A 17185-nucleotide genomic window follows, 5' to 3' on the forward strand; every position below is an offset into this window, starting at 1 on the left:
GCCTGATTATTCAAGACCTTGTAGGTGAGGAGAAGGATTTTAAATTCTATTCTAGATTTAACAGGGAGCCAATGAAGAGAAGCCAATATGGGAGAAATATGCTCTCTCTTTCTAGTCCCTGTCAGTACTCTAGCTGCAGCATTTTGGATCAGCTGAAGGCTTTTCAGGGAGCTTTTAGGACAGGCTGATAATAATGAATTACAATAATCCAGCCTAGAAGTAATAAATGCATGAATTAGCTTTTCAGCATCACTCTGAGAAAGGATGTTTCTAATTTTAGAAATACTGCGCAAATGCAAAAAAAGCAGTCCTACATATTTGTTTAATATGTGCATTGAAGGACATATCCTGGTCAAAAATGACTCTAAGATTTCTCACAGTGTTACTGGAGGCCAAATTAATACCATCCAGAGTAACTATCTGGTTTGACACCATGTTTCTAAGATTTGTGGGGCCGAATACAAGAATTTCAGTTTTATCTGAATTTAGAAGCAGGAAATTAGAGGTCATCCAGGCCTTAATATCTTTAAGACATTCCTGCAGTTTAACTAATTGATGTGTGCCATCTGGCTTCATTGATAGGTAAAGCTGAATATCATCTGCATAACAGGGAAAATTGATGCAATGCTCTCTAATAATACTGCCTAAGGGAAGCATGTATAAGAAATTATCTCCTATGAGCAAGCACTTGGCGACAGTGGGAAGGAAAAGCTCCCTTTTAACAGGAAGAAACCTCCAGCAGAACCATGCTCCATGAGGGAGGGGCAGTCATCTGCTGTGACTGTTTGGGGTGAGGGCAGGGAGACAGGACAAAAGGAAACACTGTGGAAGAGAGCATTAATAATAACTAATGATTAAATGCAGAGTGGTGTATAAACAAGGAGAGTGATAGATAAAGCTGGGCATCATCTGTATAACAATGAAAATGTATGCTATGCTTTCTAATAATACTGCCCAAGTGAAGCACTTATAGTATGCTCAGATAGATAAGTAGAATTGGTCCTAGCACAGAACCCTGTGGAACTCCATAATTAACCTTGGTGTGTGAAGAAGTCTCCCCATTTACATGAACAAATTGTAGTCTATTAGATAAATATGATTCAAACCACTGCAGAACAGTACTCTTAATACCTATGGCATGCTCTAATCTCTGTAATAAAGTATTATGGTCAACAGTATTGAAAGCTGCACTGAGGTATAGCAGAACAAGTACAAGTCCACTGTTTGCAACCTTCACTAATGCTGTTTCTGTACTGTGATGAATTCTGAAACCTGACTGAAACTCGTCAAATAAACCATCCTGTTCCTCCTGTTAAAAGATTTTTTCCTTCCCAATGTCGCCAAGTGCTTGCTTACAGGGGGTCATTTTGATTGTTAGGTTTTCTCTGTAATTATTGTATGGCCTTTACCTTACAATATACAGTACTTTGAGGCAACTGTTGTGATTTGGCACTATGTAAATAAAACTGAATTGAATCTATGTTACAGGTTAAAATGGAAGACCATTGCAGAGACAAGAAGGGGGTGAGCAGACTCTGTTTATTAAGGAAGCTGAGATCCTTCCATGTGTGCAACAAAATGATGGAGATTTTCTGTCCCTCGGTTGTGTCGAGTGCAGTGTGCTTTGCTGTGGTCTGCTGGGGGAACAGCATCAGAGATGGTGACACCAGCACAGCCAGGAAGGCTTGCTGCTCTGTGATTGGCTGCAAACTGGACAGTTCTGAAGCTATGGTGGAGAGAAAGCCACTAAGCTGTCACCCATTGTAGATAATTGTGACCACCGTCTGCACCACTTCCTGGACAAGGAGCAAATTAACTTCTCTAACGGACTGATTCTTTCAGTCTCTGTAATACAGTACAGCTGTCTGCCAGCGAGGCATCAGATATGATTATTAATATTATTATTTCTCAAACATGGGTTTAATAAAAAAGTGTTACTCATTTTCAGCTCATCATTTCAAAAGTGCATTCTACCTTTCATATTTAGTGTGTCCCACACTAGTGCATTATTCATTTCCCCCTCATTGCTCAAGTTTGTTTCAGTTTCCTACTCCTATTTCTAAATTTCCTGTTCCTCTTCATATGGGTAGAAAGTGTTTGTTTTTGTTTGTTTGTTTGTTTGTTTGAGAAAGACTCAAAACACTCAAAACCAATAATCCTTATTTTAACTGCTGTAACAAAAGAATCTCCCAAATCTGTGATAAATTAAGTATTATCTTAACTGGGATTTGAAATAGTTTTTAAATACTCGTGGAGTTGATTTAGACCCCTTTATACTTTCAAACTGCTATCAGGTTGTTTTATATATCAAATCTGTTACAGAGTGGAAGAAGGAGTAGGATGTTTCAGTGTATTATGTCCTACCACTTAACATCAAAACCAAATATTAAACCCTATTGCAAAATTTTGACCCTGTTTACAGTCCTCCTCTTTTTTTAAATAGCTCTCTATTAGAAATGTGTTTGTGACTGCCTCCTTATCAACTGGTTACTTATTTACAGAAATCAGATTCAAATTCAAAATGTTCAAATCTGTTATTCACGCAGCAGTTTACTGTACTATACAGATGCCTGTAAGAAACCAAAGGAAGTGATTGGCTCGTTCAAACGCCACTCAAATTTTACAGTGCTCTCATTGGTCAGAATCTAACCCAGGCACTCGGCTCCTATACCCCGCGGAAGTTCGTCTGTTGTGTGTAGACGGGATGTTTTTAATTTGTGTTTAGTAGCGATACTTAGGAAGACATTTTGCTCATTCTTTTACGACGTGTTGATAGTCCGTTGCAAGAACAGAAGGAGGGTAAGCAATGGGTTTGGGGGGAGTCGCATTACACCCACTTCATTACAGAGAAAGTCGAAGTTAGCTAGCTCGTTAGCTAGCATTTATCACCACCAGCCACCAGAGTTTAGTTCAGCGTAATTTCTCTTTCATCGTAAATCAGCATAATAAGCCGACATAACCAATATTATCCCGTCATTAATTTCCCTCTTGAACTTATTAATTGGTTGTATTTTTTGCGAATTTGCCCCTGTATTGTTCGGCTTGTGTTGTTAGTGGTTTATTATTGCTGGCTTAAAAGAAAAGGTACTTAAATGTAACGTTATCTCTGAGTTGTATTGTTTTTATTTTTTTGTTTGTTTGTTTGTTTGGTTGGTTTTTTTGACCGTCATAACGGTGTAACTGAGTAGCCCAGCAAAAGTAAAGGGTGCTAATAAACTGACTGCTGTCAGTGTTGGAGTAAAACTTACATGTGCTTGTATTGTTGTTCGGGAGGTTCATGTGCCGTATTATTTGTCTTGCATTCAGTTTATTTGTGCAAAATGCTGGAGTGTGGCATGCTGGAGCGGGACAGACAGACTCTCCGGAGACAGTCTGCTGTCCTGTGCAAACAACTGGTGGTGGATGAGCTGCTCATTCAGTCACTGCTGGCAGACGACATACTCACGGAGAGCATGGCAGAAAGCATCATGGTATGTGGGTAATAAACAGTATATTAACAATCAGACGTTTTTTTGTAAACAGATTTGTGACTTTGAGCTATCTATAGTTTGTTTAAATTGAAGTCTGGTGATTTTTAGTTCTCTGTTGACAACTTTGCTGAAGGTTATGGTCAGTTTTAAGCCCATGGTTTAAATATATATGCGGGTCAGAACCTCTAATGGCCCTATGAAAAATCTGCTGAGGTAAACATGATTATAGAAATATTTTCTGTAGTTTTACAAGAACTACCACCATTTTTGCACCCTGACAGCTGGCATAGGCTCCAACGGCCCAGAAAACATGAGTTGGTTTGGCAGTTAATAAAATGGGTGGTTAATTCTAAAATTAAGAAGATCCATAAAGTTGGACAGTGATATAGTTCTTGTATTTTTCCTTCGCACATCACCACTTTTGATTAGAAAAAAAAAAACAGTTGGGATGTGAGGGATGGATCCCTCTATGTCTATCATCAATCACATCATCAATAAATAGCAGGAACCCAGCTCCACTGTTAGCCATACATGCCTGTGCTGTAACACTGCCCCTTCAGTGTATGACAAATCAGTAGGCAGGTTTAATCTGTCCCTTAAAATCTTTTGTCCCAGAGCTATGCTTTCCACCTAAGTATAATCTGACCTTTTTTGTTCTTAAGCATCACCAGGATTTTAAACTCTGAGGTTAAACCTCTGTATTTTTATTCCTGATGATGCCCTTGAGTATAGACTCTAACTATTATTACATCATTAAGAGTTTTCTTCACTTGTTTGGATGTTATAATGTTATCCATGCAGCCATAAAAAACAAGACAGCATGCAGATGTCTGCGCAGACCCTCATGCTTACAGTGTGATAACAAAATTTACCTCATTCAGTCATGAGCGTGGAGGCCAGGCAATGGTAACAATTCCTTCATTCTCCAGCATTTGCCTGCATACCTTTAACACATGAATCCGGGTATTGTCGTACGCCAGGAGGAACCCAGGACCCACTGCGCCAGCATAGAGCCTGACAATGGGTCCCAAAGATTTCATCCCAATACTTAATGGCAGTCAGGGTGCCCTTGCATAGCCTGTAGAGGTCTGTGCATCCCTCCATGGATATGCTTCCTCAGACCATCACTGACCCAGCAACAAACCGGTCATGCTGAACAATGTTACAGGCAGCATAACATTCTCCACAGCTTCTCCAGACCCTTTCATGTCTGTCCTATGTGCTCAGGGTGAAACCTGTTCTCATTTGCGTGAAGCATAGGGTGGGCCGGCTAATTCTGGTATTCAATGGCAAATGCCAATCAGGCTCCTTTTCCACCAACACAGTGCCGGTTCACAATCTAGAACTGATGCCAGAAAGCTGGCAATGGTACGGCACCACAAATTGAAGAATAGTTTGTCTGCCATTATTTTCTTCCCATGGAAATGACTCCAACTTCTGTTAGTAATGCTGCATAATAACTGGTTAGCAAACCTATCAAAATGTGGGCTGTTTCTCGAAAGGCATGAAGACAGAACAGGCTCAGCATGGCACCAGCACCATGTTGGTGGAAAATGTGTTTATGGGAGTTTTAATTTAGCCTCTCAAGAATGTTTTATTTCAGAATAAAAAAACTGTCAGTGTCATTTGAAGCCTCACTTTCAACTGACATGTCTGAGGACCACCTGTAAGGTGGTTGTCTGGATAATTTCACATTCAAATGTCATAATGTGGAGGAGGTGAAAAAAGTAAAGCCAAATGTATTATTAGATTAAGTCTTTGTTAGTGATCTTTAGGTTCTGATGTGTCTCATCTCTTCTACTCCAGGCAGAGCAAACATCCCAGAAACGCAGCTGGCGTTTGCTGCTGCTCTTACCCAAGCGGGGACCCAGAGCCTTTGGCAGCTTCTGCTCAGCTCTCCGAGAAACGGAACAGCAGCACCTGTATGACCTGCTCATGCAGTCAACAGCGAGAGATGGCAGGGAGACACATATAGATGTGAGTGTGTACTTTGCTTAGCATCAACACATATACCACACATGCACACAACTACAGTATACACAGCAGATTGTTACCAGACTTAGTGCAGTTCTTAGACTGTTTTCTGCTCACAGAGTTTTCAGCCTGAGGAGGAGCCACAGGAAAAGGCAGGGCAGCTGGTTACAGAGAGAACAGAAAAGAAGAGAGAGGTGAGCTCAGCTGTGATTATAAGAGGCAATGTCATTATGGAGTTTTTGAAGTAGAAAACTTTCCATCATTGACTGCCTTTGAAGTTGGTTTAATAGTTTTTGTTATATATGCTTAGAGCTTAAGGAATAATATTTTGGTAGATGTAAGCTTCAGTAACATGATATTTGGCAGGCATCTTCAGAAGACAGACAGGAAATGTATGAGGTGAGCAGCACCTCATCATTCCCAGTCCAAGCATCAGATAGCCGGCCTGGCTCAGAGTCATCAGTCAGAGAGTTACCCCCAGTCAGGGCAGAGGACAGGAGCAAACAGAGACAGAGGACAAAGAAACAAGGAGCAGATATGCACACAGATGTAAGAATCACAAAATGCATCCATCTCATTATATATATCCAGATGGCCTGCTGAGGTACGTAGACACAAGGCAGGAAGGAGTTTTCCAAATATTTAATCTAAGACTGCAGATGTCATATTCCCACAAAAACAACAGCTGCTTTCAGAGTATAGAACAAAATCCTTCGTTGTCTTTTGTGAAAGATCTGTTTTTAACAGCTGATGTTCTGTCTTTAATAATTTGTGTACAATTTTAAATTTCAGAGGTCTGTGGACTCTTCTGTTCCGCTTCCAACTCAGGAGGAAACTGCAGCCAAGAGAGCAAGGACACACGGTGAGCAGTGCTGAGGAGCGTCTGTGCATTCATTTTAAAATGGGTTTTAGTGTGTCTAATGTTATTGTCAGCATTGTTTCCCTGGAGACATGAGGTAGTGTCTCAACAAAAGGCTTTATGTATTGTCCAGTTTTAAGACAATTTAATCTATACCTTCACAAAAAACATTTTGTATCTAGCAGCCACTATACACCTTTAGTTTGCTGATTAGTTGAACTGTTACATACACATATCATAGAGAGAAGGGTAGTAATGTTGTTTTGCTAGCAGGTAGCTTCTGTCTTTACCTACAGGCACCACACCCCAAGAATGACTCATTGACAACATGAAACTCTGACAACTCCATTCAGTGGTGAGGACTTAGAATTGGCAGTTCAGTTTGTGATTAGTTTGTGATTGTTTGTGTGCTGCAGACTCCATGGAGTTCAGCCTGGATGCTGACAGTCCCATCAACACTCCTGTCCTACCTTGCACTCCTGACTTTTACCTCTCCCGCTGTCAGCAGGCAAGATTTTTCCCCATCAACAGATCAGCTGAGCACATGTCATCGGTTCTGTTGTGATTTACCTATAACCTCTTGAAAAATGCATGTCTTCATTATTTAGCTATGTGTATGTATAGAGCATAAAACTGAAGCACGTGTAAAATGTAATCTTTGGGTTGTCTCAGTTTGTGAAGTTTATCTAATAGAATAGTTGTTGCCCTTATCATGTATTAATTTTTCTTATATTTCTCTTCTTATTCAGTCTTACAGCATGAGTTCATCCCCTCGTGGTTTGGCCTTGGTGATCAGTAATGTGACCTTTGACCCTTGTGCTGCCCCTGACCTTGACCCTAGAAAAGGTGGTGAGGTGGATGATGAGGTCCTCAGGAAGGTCTTTACAGAGCTGGACTACATTGTCACTGTGCACAGAGACCTCACTGCTCAGGTAAGGATGCTACAGGATGTTCTTTGAAATGTGAAACCTTCATCTAATTTATTGATAAATCTAAAGAAAGGACGTTTGGGCTAAACAAAAAAGCATGTTAATTATATACCTCAGGAAACTTTAGACATGACACAGTTTGGAGAACATTGCTTGGCTGAAGTGTTTAATTAAGAAAGACTGGTGACCTAGTGTAGAAAAGGTGCTTTAATGTAAGAGTTGTTTTCCATCTATCCATCCATTCGCTTCCGCTCATCCTGGTCAGGGTTGCCAGGGGGGCTGGAGCCTATCCCAGCTGTCATAGGGCGAAAGGCAGGGTACACCCTGAACAGGTCGCCAGCCTGTTGCAGGGCCAACACAGAGTGACAAACAACCTTTCACACCTATGTGCAATTTAATGTAGCCAATTAACCTAACCCCAGTAAGTGCATGTCTTTGGAATGTGGGAGGAAACCGGAGTACCCGGAGGAAACCCACGAAAGCACGGGGAGAACATGCAAACTCCACACAGAGAGAGGGAGAGGCCTGGGCCAAGGTGGAATCAAACCCAGACCTTCCAGGTGTTATTCTAACTGTGAGGCAGCAGTGCTAACCACTGCGCCACCGTGCTGCCCTAAGATTTGTTTTATTTCACAAAATAAACACATTTCAGATCCAGATGCATGCATAAGGTGCTGGCCTGAACTTTTCTAAACCTTACTCCATGTGGGTGCATGTGAGAATGCAAATGTCCAACACAGCCAGGAACTAACTCGAGAATTTCCAGTAGTGAGAATGAGGATATCAGAACCTATCTCCTGCTGTGTGCTACATGTGAGAGAAGAGAATTTTGGAAAATGTACCAAATGGATTCTCCCAGCATTTTCAAACATTTTAAGTTTGAAAATAGATTCTGAGAAATTTGGGTGGCATTATTGTGGTTAAAGAATGTTGTGTATGGGGTAACGCTGACCTTGACTTTGTATACTGATGCTTGTTTCTTTTCTTGTGTAGGGCATGAGGACATGCATTGAGAATTTTTGCAGAAGGCCTGAGCATCGGACAGCGGACAGCTGTGTGATGTGTCTGCTCTCCCACGGAGTGGAAGGAGCAGTGTACGGTACAGATGGCAAACTCCTGCAGGTTGGTTTGTCTCATCGTTTATTGTGTAAATGTATGACATGTCATTCAGTGATAAAAGTTCAACTGCTGTTTCTGACATTTAATGCGAATTGTGTTTTAACTTTGTCAATTTCAGCTGGACTGGGTGTTTGAGACCTTTGACAATGCACACTGTCCATTCCTACAAAACAAGCCAAAAATATTTTTCATCCAGGCCTGCAGAGGAGGTAAGATGAATAAGATCATTCATGTGGCAGAGCAATAAAAGATAATTATACAGTAAACATGTTATATTGTAAACCCTATTGTTGAAGTATTGTAGACCCTATAATAATTAGAGAAAACCCAACAGTCAAAACGACCTCCTATGAGCAAGCACTTGGTGACAATGGGAAGGAAAAACTCGCTTTTAACAGGAAGAAACCTGATACCTGGTGATACGGTACTATGAGGTCTTTAAGATAAAATGAAGCCTGATTATTCAAGACCTTGTATGTGAGTAGAATAATGTTAAATTCTATTCTGGATTTAACCCTTTTACTCCGAATGCATCCGCCGTTGCGCAACATACTTCAAACGTGCCGCTTCAAACGTGCCGCTGTTCGCGGACTTCCCGCATTAAATACCGTAATACCTATATGACTGTGACATGCAATTTCTGGACTTTCAGGAACCGTTTGCATTTTTTCGATAGGATGAACGGTTGCGGAGTTATGGTAATAAGCCAGCTGATCAACGTTACTTTGATCAGCCGACTCCGTGCTGATATGCCACGTCTCAATCAGCTGTTCGCCGCTATTGAGGGCAAGTAACAGGCGCTTCAGCAGTGATTGCCTGGCGTTGAAGGGTTAACAGGGAGCCAGTGAAGAGAAGCCAATATGGGAGAAATCTGCTCTCTCTTTCTAGTCCCTGTCAGTACTCTAGCTGCAGCATTTTGGATCAGCTGAAGGCTTTTCAGGGAGCTTTTAGGACAGCCTGATAATAATGAATTACAACAGTCCAGCCTAGAAGTAATGAATGCTTGAATTAGCTTTTCAGCATCACTCTGAGACAGGATGTTTCTAAGCACAGAACCCTGTGGAACTCCATGATTAACCTTAGTGTGTGAAGAAGACTCCCCATTTACATGAACAAATTGGACTCTATTAGATAAACCATTCCTCTGCAGATGATCAGTCAGCTGTTTTGCAACTACTCTTTCAAGAATTTTTGAGAGAAAGGGAAGGTTGAAGATTGGACTATAATTAGCTAAGACAGCTGGTTCGAGTGATGACTTTTTAAGTAATGGTTTAATTACTGCCACCTTAAAAGTCTGTGTTATATAGCCAACTAATAAACATAGATTGATTATATTTAAGATTGAAGCCTCAATTAATGGTAGGACTTCCTTGAGCAGTCTAGCAGGAATGGGGTCTAATAGACATGTTGATGGTTTGAAGGAAGTAATTATTGAAGCTAACTTAGGAAGATCAATCAGAGAGAAAGAGTCTCTAATGGTTAAAATTTTATTTGTGAAGAAATTCATGAAGTCATTACGACATTACAAGTTGAAGGAATACTCGGCTCAACAGAGCAATGGCTCTTTGTCAGTCTGGCTACAGTACTGAAAAGAAACTTGTAGTTTTTATTTTCTTCAATTAGTGATGAGTAGTAAGATGTACTAGCTTTATGGAGGGCTTTTTTTGTATAGCAAACTCTTTTTACAGGCTAAATGAAGATCTTCTAAATTAGTCAGATGCCATTTCCTCTCCAGCTTACAGGCTATCTGCTTTAAGCTGCATGTTTGTGAGTTATACCAGGGAGTCAGGCACTTCTGATTTGAGGCTTTCCTTTTCAGAGGAGCCACAGTATCCAGAGTCATACACAGTGAGGATGTAAAACTATTGACCAGATAATCTACCTCTGTGGGAGCAGAGTTTAGGTAGCTGCTCTGCACTATGTTGGCACATGGCATTGAAGAGCATAATGAAGGAATTATATCCTTAAACTTAGTTACCTCACTTTCAGAAAGACTTCTACTATAATAAAACATATTTCCCATAGCTGTGTAATCCATGTAAAGTAAATGTTATTAAGAAATGATCAGACAGGAGGGGGGTTTTCAGGAAATATTGTTAAGTCTTCAGTTTCTGTGCCATATGTCAGAACAAGATCCAGAGTGTGGTTAAAGTGGTGGGTGGGCTCATTTACATTTTGAGAGAAGCCAATTGAATCTAATAACAGATTAAATGCAGTGTTGAGGCTGTCATTCTCAGCATCTACATGGATGTTAAAATTACCCACTAAAATAATTTTTCACTGACCACTAAATCAGAGAGAAACTCTGAGTTAAGGGCCGGCATTCCAAGTCAGTTAGCTCCTCACTACCATGATGCAGTGAAAAATCTGTTTTAAAATGGATAAACAAATAACTACTAAAAGTAGTTTTTATCAGCTCCAAGTCATTGCTAAAGTAAAACCCTATCTTCTGTTTAAGGACCTGGAAAAAGTCATTCATGCTTTTATCACTTCACGCCTGGACTACTGTAACTCCTTGTACTATGGCATAGATCAGTTATCGGTGCGCCACCTGCAAAATGCGGCAGCTCGTCTTTTAACTGGTACAACAAAACACAAATTACACACGCCTCTAAGGGCTCTGAGGTTGTCTAATCAACTACTCTTACAAAGGCCAAAAACTAGACTGAAACTGAGAGGTGATCAAGCGTTTGCAGCAGCAGCGCCAAACCTTTGGAATAATCTTCCTTTCCATATTCGCTCAGCCCAGACGGTACACTCGTTTAAGTTCTTATTAAACACACATCTCTTTTTCTTAGCATTTGACTGCAGAGTAACATCCTATTAGACGATTGCTGACTTCCAATTGTTGTGTTGTTTTTACCCTGTATATCTCTTTAAATGTGCTATATAAATAAACATGACTTGACTTGAGGTGGACGATAGATAATAACAAATAAAACAGGTTTTTGAATTTTCCAATTAGGGTGGACAAGGCTAAAGGTCAGGCTTTCAAATGAATTAAAACTGTGTCTGGGTCTTTGATTAATTAATCTAGAGTGGAAGATTGCTGCTACTCCTCGTTCCTCGGCCTGTGCTTTTTGAGCATTCTGACAGTTGGTGTGACTCGAGTGTGTTGATTCATTTAAACTAACATATTCATCCTGCTGTAACCAGGTTTCTGTTAGGCAGAATAAATCAATATGTTGATCAATTATTAAATCACGTAATAACAGGGACTTACAAGAGAGACCTAATGTTTAATAATCCACATTTGAATGTTTTGTTCTTTGGTGAAGTTGAGGATGTTATATTGTTTTTTCTTTTTTAATTTTTATGCCCAAATTGTTTTTTTGCAGGTTTTTGGTTTGTTTTTTGGTTGTCTGGGAGCAGGCACCGTCTCTATGGGGATGGGGTTTTGGGGGGATGGCAGGAGGAGAGAAGCTGCAGAGGTGTGTAAGACTGCAACTCTGCATCCTGGTCTCAACCCTGTGTAGTCACACTTTGGATGGTAAAATGAGAGCTGCTCCATTCAAAGTAGGATGGATGCCGTCTCTCCTAACAAGACCAGGTTTTCCCTAGAAACTTTCCCAATTATCTATAAAGCCCGCATCGTTTTTTTGACACCAGCTAGCTATTCAAGGAGAACATGCGGCTAAACATGTCACAAAGTTACATACCAATCCAAAATAACTTTAGTGACCTCTGATTGGCGTAATAGAGTGTCTTTACTGCCAACGTGAATTATAATTTTACCAAAACTACTTTTAGCCTTAGCCAGCAATTTCAAATTTCCTTGAATGTCACTTGCTCTGGTCCCTGGAAGACATCCTAATATGGTTGCTGGTGTCGTAGCTTGAATTTCTCAAAACAGAGTCGCCAGTAACCAGAGTTTCTTCCTTGGTGGGTGTGTTGCCGAGTGGGATCAGGAGCTTCTGTTTAGGACTGTGCTTCCTCCTCATAGTCACCCAGCCGGCCTGTTTTCCCAGCTGCTTGGGATCTGCTGGGGGAAAGCTAACGGGAGTTAAGCTACATTGGTCTGTACTGACTACAGGGGCCTGGCTAGCTATCGGATTTTCTAGGGTGCAGAGCCAGATCTCTGATTCTCCAATTCAGCCTGGCCTCGAGGGCTACAAACAGGCTACATTTGTTATAAGTATCGTTACAGCTAAAGGAGGCTGAGAAGTAACTAGACTGCAGGAAAGTGCAGGAGGGACAGGAGAAGAAGCCATTCTGGCTAAGACCTAAGCATAAAGCTGCACTAAGCTGTCGAATTCCTAAAAACACACTAAGTAAACAATGTGGATACAATATATACAATATACAATATACAGGTGATTCAGCAGAGAGTGTGCTTTGGATAAAGCACATGAAGATTACGCTGTCTTGTCGTTATCTAGATTAATCGAGCTAATTAATCAGCTAACAGACACAGCAAAACACCGCTCTGCTCCAGAACAGAAAGTGATCCAACACCAAGTGACAGCCACACAGGGACATATAAAAAAATTCAAATGTCCAAAATGTCTCTGTGTTGAAGGTTATGGCCTGACTACACAGCCAATGATGCTCATGACAGATCCTTAGAACCCTCAGGATTAAACCTAATTCATTCAAACACTCCCTCGCTGCACCACAAAGCCCAGCGCAGGTGTGCTGCTGAAAGGCCATTAGGTGTGCTTAGCCACTTTGTAAATAACTCACGGTATGTGAAATTCAGATATTGTTACTTAGATTATTCATGGATACATTGGTACATTAGTTATGAAAGTCTGGGTAAACAAACAAAAAAAACCACTAATTGAAAAATTTTCTTAGTTACAAAAGTGTGCAGATTCAGGTTATTTAGAGCACAGTGGTTCAGTGGTTAGCACTGTGACCTCATAGAAAGAGGGTTGAGGTTTCGTGGAGTTTGCATGTTCCCTCTGTGCCTGCGTGGGTTTCCCTCCAAGAATTCCGACATCCTCCTCCAATTCAGAGCCATGCGTGTTAGGTGAATTTGTGATTCTCAGTTCGCTGTAGGTGTGAGCCTGAGCGTAAATGGTTTTATGTCTCTGTGATATCCTGGAGACTTGTCCAGGGTGTTACCTGGGATAGAATTCAACTCTCCTGTGACTCTGAGTCAGATAAATTAAAAAAATGTAAAAAAAAATGGATGGATGGTTAGCTAAAGTACTTAAAGTGCCTGCGGCATGATGCTGTATGAATGTGGCTTGTGTTGTGGAGTGCTTTGGGGGCAGTCAGAGGGACTAGAAAAGTGTATGTAAATTCCAGTGCATGATTTCTTGGTGTTTTGCAGTGCAGAAGATTAGAAGTTTTTTTTTTTTTTCAGCCAAGGCTCGTGCTAAATGTCAGTGACAGTTTTGCCTTCAGACTTTTTTAAAGAATCCAGTTGGAATAATACTAGGTTTCATCAAAGAGCTGCAGGAAATCAAGTCAAAACCACTTAAGTTCAAACAGTTTAGCTTTTTTTTTTTTTAAAGCCAAAGACTGGGGTGACAGCTTAAGAAGCATGTTAATGGAGCAGCAGCAGCAGCTTAAGTGCTCCATCTCTTGCTACACAAGTGGTGTTAAGGTGCAGTGTTGTAGGACACCTGCATTTTTTGAAGCATTCAGTTTAAACTGTGTTGCTGTGGTTTGTTTTTACTGGCCTATAGTGGGAATAACGATGTTGTGCCCCTTTGGTTGACAGCTGTATTCAATAAAGAATATGTGTGTGAAACAAATGGCTGAAAAATGCAGCTCTCCTTAATGCACTAAATATCAAAAACAACTGCTAGATGCTTTTTGTTGGTCTAATTGAAACTTTCTTCTCTTCCAGAGGAGATGGACTGTGGCGTGGAGCAGATAGACGGGCCAACGAGGATGTGCTCACCAAGCTGTGAACAGCGGGATGCTGGGAGGGAGGGACAGGGGGATGCAGACTCCAGACAGAGAGGGGACACAGGGAGACCCAGGATTAAACTGCCCCAGCGGTCAGACATGATCTGTGGCTTTGCGTCTCTCAAAGGTCAGAGAATTTGTAAGTTTGTCCAATTTGCTATTCTGGGGTGGGTTTATTTATAATATTTTAGTCATTAACTGAAACACCAATGTAAGGGGAAAGCTAATGAGGCCACAGAGATCAGCAGTAATGGTTTTGGAATTCTTTTTTAATTACTTTGGGCCCTAATAATTATTTTTGTTCTGTGTGCAATGCAATTAAAATGTCTGCTTGAGAGATTTTTTTGTGTACAAGTGTATCAAAAGTGTTTTTAAAATTGATTCCTATTACATAAAGCTCTACCAGGCAACACCTTCGCTCTTGTCTTGCTGTGTCACATCTTGATGTATTACGCTTCTGCTGTTTGATCTGTTATTCCTCAAGGCACAGCAGCCATGCGAAACACTAAGAGAGGATCCTGGTTTATCCAGGAGCTCAACACAGCACTCCGCCTCCACGCCAGAGACACCCACCTTGCAGACATACTGGTGCAGGTAAATAAATTTTTCCATAGTGTCACTGCAGCATGTAAACAGTTCTTTGTTATATAATAAACTTTTGAAACCTATGTCTTTTTTGTCTTTCTCCAGGTAAACAGTCGTATTAAGGAGAGGGAGGGCTATGCCCCGGGTACCGCCCACCACCGCTGCAAAGAGATGTCAGAGTTCACCAGCTCATTGTGCAAAGACCTCTACTTTTTCCCCAAGTACCAGCCCCAGTATTGATATGCACATGTGCACATTAACACACACAGATCATTCCTTGCATCGAAGCCTTGCAGTAAGGGCATCACAGCTGTTCATTGCACACCACACACTCACACATTCCCCCGTTACAACTTGACATCCGAAGAGGATTTATCCATTCAAACCACAAGAGACACACACACACACACACACACACACACACACACAAATCCTGGAAAGAAAAAAGGAGCAAGCTTCTGTTAATCTACATGTACTCTGAAATGGGCAACCTATTGGCATACAGTGTATTCAAGTATGCATCTGTGTGTCTGTGTCTATGCCAGTTAGAGGGTTTAGATGTTAATCCTTTGCAGTCAAACTGCACAGCTACTTTGAGCTTTCACAAGCTTCTCTTTTTAAAATGTATTTTATACACAGATCTATTTTTGTGGCTTTATTTTGTATGGAATTCTTTTTATAAGGATTTTGGACCCATTCTTATATTTGTACATAATGTGTGTTAAATGTTAAACATTTCTTGTTATTAATATAGTGACAGGCAGGGGGCAGCACAGCAAAATGCATTTCATCATCTCTATTTTATCAGCGTTACATCTTCCACAGTTGAAGATGATCTTTATTGTCATGGTAGCAATGACATGGGTTACAAACAGCTGTATTTAAAATGAAACAATAGAGGTTTTGAACTACTTAAATTAGAATGTATGATTATTTTTCTTCACATAGTATGCCTTATGAAATGGAAGAACACCTGCAGGGCAGCTTCATTATGAAGTTTATTTTCTCGCATGTGCTTCTCGATGTTCAGTCAGGTAATTCATATGACACTTACTGATATTTGGTAAATTTCTCCTGTCAGGGTGGTGGAGTGCAATGTGGTGCTACTTGTGGGGTCACTTACAGACAGTATGAACTCTGACCTTTACACTTACTCTTATTTCAAGTGTTTGCTCCTGCATAGGAGCTGCATATTTAGTTAGTCTCTGTATTGTATTTTGCAGTACCTAATGCAGGAAGGATAAAAGGCATCTTCCATTAAAAACAAAAGATGCCTGTTCCATGTGAGGTTGATTTGTTGGATAAATTTATGACCATGGTGCTGCTTTCACAGTATATTATAAGGCTTTGGCACACCTCCACACAAATAAATTTATTTCTCAAGGCTGCAAGAGCATTGATGTTTCCCAGAAAAAAAAAAAAAGCCTCACCAGGCAAAGTGTGTTTAGTTACAACAGTGTTGCAGTGAGAGATACAGAAGACATGGTTGAAAAAGTATTGGTTAACTATCAGTAAATGGATTATTTTAAAGATCCTGTATCTGAGGTGATCTTAGCAGAGTTCACCTTGGTCTGAAGCATGCTCACTCCACCTATGTTTTAGTTTTAATAATTAAGAAACATAACTTGAGAGAGGGAAAACATAAGAGTGTTATAAGAGTGTCATCTTCCTGCAGAAAGAAGTTTTAAAGGTTATTTGCTGCCAAGCTCTGTTGAGGTGCTGGGGGGGGGCTTTATTTCTGTCAGTAGTAATGACTGCCAAATGTTGTACACAATAAACAGGCTTTGGGTTTTAAACAAGAAAAAGTGTTTCCTTTTTGTTTGTTTGTTCTTAAAGCTGCATGTGTATCTGCATTTTCTGCAACGGCAGCTTTTATCCACATGTTTAGTTCATGCGGTATCCCACGTCGCAAATGCAAGACCTCTGCTCGAATGTACACTGCAGCCGCTCCGGTGCGTGCGCCACTCCATTTGATCCTCCTTGTTGCTGTGTTTGTGTGTGTTGTTCCCGGTGTACAGCCTGTCCCCCTCCGTTCTCAGGTATAGTATAACTGACTCACTACTATTCTGCTGTGCTTAGGTCTCTCCATGCTGCGACTGGGACATATGCATCTCTCACACTGTCGGCCACCCACTGATAATGTTCTTAGTGTATCAGATAGAGCCCCCCTGCCAGCTGTTCATAGTCATAATGGCTTGACATACACGCACACGCTGGCGGTTGGAATAACACATTTCTTTCTGGCCTTCGTTGTGGCTGTAAGATCAGGCTGTTATGCACTAGCATGTGGGCCACAAAGCAGGGCTAATGGTGGGGTAGGGGATCTGGGTGTGTCTTTGTGGTTATCATAATAGCTGCCGGTCTCATTGGGTTAAGAGGAGGAACCA

At 40.9% G+C, this 17185-nt stretch overlaps 1 protein-coding gene across 5 annotated transcripts; it reads left to right on the forward strand.

The window, feature by feature from the left end:
* Positions 1 to 2663: 2663 nt before the first annotated feature.
* On the forward strand, positions 2664 to 16574 carry casp2 (caspase 2, apoptosis-related cysteine peptidase). 5 transcript variants are annotated; one of them, XM_030750157.1, is made up of 13 exons: positions 2664 to 2799; positions 3307 to 3470; positions 5277 to 5447; positions 5564 to 5638; positions 5811 to 5993; positions 6237 to 6306; positions 6720 to 6811; positions 7053 to 7235; positions 8226 to 8354; positions 8470 to 8560; positions 14152 to 14352; positions 14698 to 14807; positions 14904 to 16574. In XM_030750157.1, exons 2-13 carry the CDS (start codon positions 3321 to 3323, stop codon positions 15036 to 15038), a joined length of 1590 nt encoding a protein of 529 aa, XP_030606017.1. In that variant the 5' UTR covers positions 2664 to 2799; positions 3307 to 3320; the 3' UTR covers positions 15039 to 16574. The 5 variants fall into 5 exon arrangements, with proteins under 5 accessions (XP_030606017.1, XP_030606019.1, XP_030606020.1 ...); XM_030750159.1 differs by having other exon boundaries at positions 14152 to 14340; XM_030750160.1 differs by lacking the exon at positions 5811 to 5993.
* The last annotated feature ends 611 nt before the right edge of the window (positions 16575 to 17185 follow it).

This window comes from Archocentrus centrarchus, chromosome 16 (assembly GCF_007364275.1).
Source record: "Archocentrus centrarchus isolate MPI-CPG fArcCen1 chromosome 16, fArcCen1, whole genome shotgun sequence".
NCBI classification, from domain to species: Eukaryota; Metazoa; Chordata; class Actinopteri; order Cichliformes; family Cichlidae; genus Archocentrus; species Archocentrus centrarchus.